Genomic DNA, 6,321 nt, shown 5'->3' with positions numbered 1-6,321 from the left:
TACATCTTTCAATTTTATTTGAACGACATTAAGCTTTATAAAATGTAACAAAACTGCTCAAGCAAGTCTATGGCCATACAACATATTAAACTAGGATTAAATATAAAATAATACAAATTAGACAACAAAAATAATTCTAAAAGATCGACTGATTTTGTTCAACTGCACCTCACCAGTGCACGTGATCTACGTTGACAATGATGACGAAAGTCTCAAACTGTTCCCAACCAGTGCGCTGAGGATGCCACGTGAAAAATCCATTTTAATTTTTTTAAAATGCCATTTTTACAACACCTGTGCAACAAATAATGTATTTTTGTGCATCTCTATGCCAGCGACGTATAGTGACAGTCAAAAATGATTTCATGCTCTTCCACTAGATGGTATAAGGCACAATTTCGTGTTAAACTACACCGCTACATTTCACGCTGAATTTGGACAAGCTCTTTATACTTATTCCACCCCCCCCCCCACCCCCTTATGTAAAATATGTTTTCAGTAAAGGTTGGGAAACTGCGTTAAGGCGACTGAAGTGGTCACAAAGTTCGCAAGAGAAGGCCGCCGTTATGCGCATGCGCAGCTCCAAGGTCCATTAGGCCACCCGGGTGGACGTAAAGCGAAGAAGCAGGTGGATTTAAAAGCGGCGGCGTCATGACGACGGCGTAGTGTTCAACGTGGTTCGAATCCCGTCTGAACGGCGTGCTGAGGATGCTGTCGATCGTGAAGGAACTTGAGAACTTTTTGCCGGCGTTCTGCGGCGCGTCCTCGGAGCCGCGTTCCTCCTCCCGTTTGCCGAGGCGGATGCTGATGCGCTTTCGCCTGCGCCGGAACACGCCGTCGGCGAACGTGTACTCGCTGTGTGGGTTGAGCATCCAGAAGTTGTCCTTGCCCCACGGCCGAGACGGGTCGCGGAGCACTTTGTGGAAGCAGTCGTTGAGCGACAGGTTGTGGCGCACGGAGTTCCTCCAGCCCGTGTAGCTGCCGCGGAAGAAGGGGAACTTGTTCATGAGATACTCGTTGATTTCCGCCAAGGTCAGTCGACCGCACGGCGAGTCCCGGATGGCCATGGCGATGAGGGCGATGTAGGAGAACGGCGGTTTGGCTCTGCGGGTGTACGGCTTGGATTTGCCAGCCAGAGGGCTGTGCGCCGCGCAGTCCCCATCCGAGCCCAACTCCTCGCACTCCCTCGGCTTTGCCGGTCTGCTGGTGGTCTCGTCCAGGTTCACGTTGCGGTGGTTTCCGCACACAACCCCGAGCTTCATGGCTTTTATTTTTTATTCTTATCTCGAGTCTTAAAAGTGCTTCTACCTGTGCGATGCCCGTTCTCACCTACAACCTGTTTGAGCAACACTTTATAGTTTACCTCGGGGACAACCCAAAGGGGCGGGGCTTGTGATTCCTTTAAGCGGCGTTTCCCATCCTTTGAGCCGAGACACATTTTTACATGAGAAAAACAATCCCACGGAAGCTAACAAAAGAGTCACACATAGTGGATGCACATGTTAATTATGTATTTTACCATCAAGTGGAAGCGTGTTAATTGCTATACCTGTCACAATACGTCACTGGCGTAGACATGATATATTACGGTAAATAGCATACCACTCAACAAAAATATAAACGCTTTTGTTTTTGCTCCCATTTTTTTTATGAGATGAACTTAAAGATCTAAAACTTCTTCCACATACACAATATCACAGTTTCTTTCAAACCAGTCTAAACCTGTAATAGTGAGCACTTCTCCTTTGCCGAGATAAACCATCCCATGATTAGACACCATCATTAGTGCACAGGTGTGCCTTAGACTGCCCCGAGTGGCCTTGTGCGTTTCTATTTTTTCTTGAGTATATGTTTGAACTGTCCAGAAACACTGCAGAATGCAGGGGCGTTTCAGACCCTGTGGGCCTCAAAAAAATAAATTATGGCTAGGCAAATATTTTCAACAAATAACTTGTTAACAGATATGAAAAATAACCATGAAAAAAGGTATAAAGAAAAATAAATTAATGGTGAAGTCAACCGCAAAATATTCTTTATAATAATATGTCATGTGTGCTCCCACTAGTCTAAAACGTTATTCTGATTAATATTGTGTTTGCGGAATGGGAATGAAGCTTTTATCCATCTCATGGGGCGGCCATTTTGCCATTTGCTGTCGACTGAAAATGACATCACATTTGAAAAGAAAATGCTTGGGTTGTGTCGTCTCCATTATGAATTGCTGACACCTGAGTGACAAATCAAGTTCATTTTGTTGTTGGCGTGTTTGACAACAACGTGCTATTACATTGTCTATGGCGTTTTTTAGTTGTGTCGATGATACGGATCAATATCAGCTGTCTGGGACCCGCTACTAGTTTACTAGATTAAGAACCTATAGGGGGGATTCTTCACATGATGTCATTGATAAGGGGCCAATGTCAGCCGTTCCTTATGTTCCCCTTAAGCCTCTTAAGCGATTGCCTTGCTTGCATGACTTGTTTCTGCATCTCTCAATACATAAGTGTGAGTAATTTATCATTGTATTGCCTCATCTTTGGAGTATGTGTTATCACACCTGAGACAAGCAGGTGGCGCCTTGCTCCTTTTGCCCACAGCTGCACTTGAATCTTCATTTGTTCAGCCCACGTGGAAACCACTTGTTGTGTTTGTGTCGCCCCGTTGGTCTGTCTCGGCGCCAGGATATTGTCGTCCAACAACAACAAACATTAGCGATTTCTTATTATATTAGTGAGGTATATATACCAATTTTTAAAAAAGTGAGACCTCACACATAATTACGCCACAGCATTTAGGTACACTTGCAGAATCAAATGAGATACGAAACAACTATGATGTAAAGTTAGCCTTTTCTATTATATTTATTTAATTCAACATTTAAAGAACGCGTCAAGTAAAAAAAAAAAAAAAATCGAAACCAAAATATGTTCTATGCATCCGCACTAATCTAAACACATAATTCCAATAAATACTGTGTTTATGGAATATGAGTTGAGCAGCGTTTTTATCCATCTCAGGGGGCGGCCATTTTGCCCCTTGCTGCCGACTGAATATGACATCACAGTTGCTAAGTACTCAGGTCACGACCAATCACGGCTCACCTGTTTTCTGGGTTTGGTCATGTGGGGTTGGCAAGCTGAGCCCTTAAAATAGCACTAAGGCACGTTTCAACCTTAATAAAATATTTTCATACCTCTTCTGATCAAACATCGACTTAAAACTAGTTGAATGGTAACTTTGCCATGGCCCGAGGGGTCTGAATCATTTTTACTGGCACTGAACAACTTTGAGGAGGATGGTAGGAACACTGTCACACAAAAAACTACAAATGCGCTGACTGCTTTATGGCATTCGTCACTTCCCATTTTCCCCATTTGTTACAAAGACGGAAGTCAATTTGAATGTCGTGAGCTCAAAAAAGACGCAATGCGCTTGTCCTCATGGGAAATGTGGTCATATCATCTTCAGGCATAACGGTAACGACTTTGTCCATAAGGCGGCACCATAATCAACGTAAACTGAAAATTCCGTAGTGTTGCTTTAAGCACTGTGATGTGCATTCAAACGGTCAGATAATAACGAAGAAAGAGTAGTACAGTAATAAGTGACAAAATTAATGCCCCGTTAATTTTTTAAAAATCATTTCAGTTGAGATGTGTCTCAAACATCGGGTTAGCATTTTTCCTTGGCATCTTGTGGGATTTCAGTGATCACAAAACAGAAAACATCAGACGTAAATGAGTTTTTGCCCAAAATAATATTGCATCCAAAAGAATCAAGAGTAGCAAATCTGGAATATAAGTGGAGAACCGTAGTGCAAAATGCAGTACACAGAGAGCTCTTTCAAATATTTTGGGTTCCTCATTTAGCTATATGAGGCCACAACATACTAAAATAACAATAACAAGTCTAATCAAATATTTGATCTAGCTTTTGTCTTAGATTCCGCAAGTGTACCAAATGTGGCTGTTAGGTGCATATTGCAAAGATATGCAAATGAATAGTTCATATGCATTATGGACTCCCAGGGGTCCACAAGCTGTACAATGGGGGTCCGCAAAAATAATTTTGAATCATTTACCAATGCAGATTAATCGCACTATTAATTTTGACTACAGATGATCTTTTAGCTGAGAGGGGATGGTTACGTTAAAGGTAGCACAGGTTGTGTTTGAACAATAAACATAACAACATGCACAAAGCAAAGCATTTAATTAACGTTTGCGTATGTCAAACTATTGTGGTATTTCTTTCCATTTAAAATTATACAAGTAATTAACTAATTAGAAAAAGAGGAGGATGAGCATATGCAGTGGATACAAAATTTTGAAGACGTCCTCAAAACATTAAATGTGGAAAAAATGAACACATAACAGGTGCTCTTTAAATTTGGTGGGCAAAAAATGTTGATAAAAAAAGCTTTTTGTAATTAAGCGATTAATCAAAATTCTAAGATGTGATTCATCTGATTAAAAAATGTAATCGTTTGACAGCTCTTATATATATATATATATATATATATTCAAGATTATATTCCTATTTTTTTTTAGAGAATAAAATAAAAATAAACTTTATTATAATAATAGTATGACTTAATTCCGATAAAATTAGAAACACACACACACAAAATTATCGTCATTTAACAACTTTTTTTTTTTAAATTGGCATCTTTTAATTCCATTGGAATATACACACGATGAACTGGAGTTCTGCGATTGGCTGGCAACCAGTTCAGGGTGGACCCCGCCTACTGCCCGAAGCCAGCTGGGATAGGCTCCAGCACCCCCGCGACCCTTGTGAGGACTTGCGGTTAAGAAAATGGATGGATAGATGAACTGGAGTTAAAAATGATATTTTTTACTTTTGGGAGAAAAATCACACTTGAGTAGCTTGCACACGCCTACTTCTCCTTTTTGAACACAGTGGAATGTAATTTGGTTTGTGTTAGTTTCCTGTCTGGCATTTGCGCAAGGTCCAAATGTCATTTTGACAGGTGCTATGCGAATTAATAAAAACTTATCCTCACTGCCAGCTAAAGGGTTGCAGAAAATTGGAGCGCAACTACTTGATTGCCATCAGCCATTAAACTAATCACTCAGCCTGCGCATTTGAAAGTGGTATTCTGGCAAACTTCAATTGCGGGTTTGAAAGTGCATGAATTACGGAAACTCTACAAACATTTTAATAGGTGATAAAGCCACAAACTGTATCTCTGTTTTGAGTATGGACATCGTCCACAAATAAAAAATACTTAAACAATTATTAACGTGCAGTCGGTTGTATGTTGTGTTAAGTAATGCTGTATTCCACTTCATCACGTTGAAATGTAAAACAGACCCAATAAGCATCGATGGTCAGAACACACGTAGTGCAAGTTCATGTGCACAGTGAAGCTGATCGTTATTGCACAGCGCTCTCGACTCGAGGTAAACACTGTCATCCAGTCTGCAAGGTGGCTGATCTCAGCCATGACTCACCAAAGGCATCACAAACACAGGATTTGGAAATGAAGCGCTCCCTTTATGGACTGTTTAAGGAAGGAGTCCTGTGGCTTGAAGGGTAAGTTGAAGTAGGTATTTGCTCCATGATGTGTTTTTGTCATGAAAAACAACATTCACACTTTCCCCAATTTGAGCCGGCATGCACTCATGTCTGTCATCTTAGCGTTACAAAAGCAATTAAGCTTTCTGTTGTAACGTGCTGCATTACTAATGGAATTTTGGTGACACAATATCAGTGATGCACATCGAAATGCACTATACACTAGAAAAACAGTTGGGTCAAAAATAACCACAATTGAGTCAAAAACACAGCCAATTTTTTGGGTTATTCATTCAAAAAATGGGTCAAATGAACAACCCACAAAACAATCTAAAGAAAATGTGTTGTACAAAAGCACCCCAAAATTATTTGTGGGTTATTCATTCATTTAACCAAACGTTTTGGGTTCACTGTAAAAACATCCATCCATCCATTATCTGAACCGTTTATCCTTGTTGGGTAAAAAATAACCCAAATTGTGTTGAAAAGGGGCCCACCCAACTTGTTGTGTTATTGATTTAACCCAACGTTTTGGATCATTCACTAAAGCCAAAAAAAAGTTGGGTCAAATAAATAGCCCACAAAACAACCACAAAAATTGGGCTGTATTGTATAACACATTTTTTAGTTACCAACCCAACTTTCTGGGTTGACCCCACTGGTTACATAAATAACCCCAAACGTTGGGTCAAATAAAAACATCACAAAGCAACCCAATTTTGGGGGGGGGGTTGCAAAGAACGCATTCACTTGTTTTAGATTGTCTCGGGGCTGCAAAAC

The 6,321-nt window shown here is 40.6% G+C and overlaps 1 protein-coding gene across 1 annotated transcript; it reads right to left on the bottom strand.

Moving 5' to 3' along the window:
• foxq1a (forkhead box Q1a) lies at positions 1-1,338 on the bottom strand. The gene has a single exon (XM_077555584.1). The coding sequence runs from the start codon at positions 1,260-1,262 to the stop codon at positions 537-539; it is 726 nt and encodes a 241-aa protein (XP_077411710.1). The 5' UTR covers positions 1,263-1,338; the 3' UTR covers positions 1-536.
• Positions 1,339-6,321: the final 4,983 nt, after the last annotated feature.

The sequence above is a fragment of the Vanacampus margaritifer genome, chromosome 2 (assembly GCF_051991255.1).
Source record: "Vanacampus margaritifer isolate UIUO_Vmar chromosome 2, RoL_Vmar_1.0, whole genome shotgun sequence".
Classification (NCBI taxonomy): domain Eukaryota; kingdom Metazoa; phylum Chordata; class Actinopteri; order Syngnathiformes; family Syngnathidae; genus Vanacampus; species Vanacampus margaritifer.
This window is presented reverse-complemented; position numbering and strand designations above follow the sequence as displayed.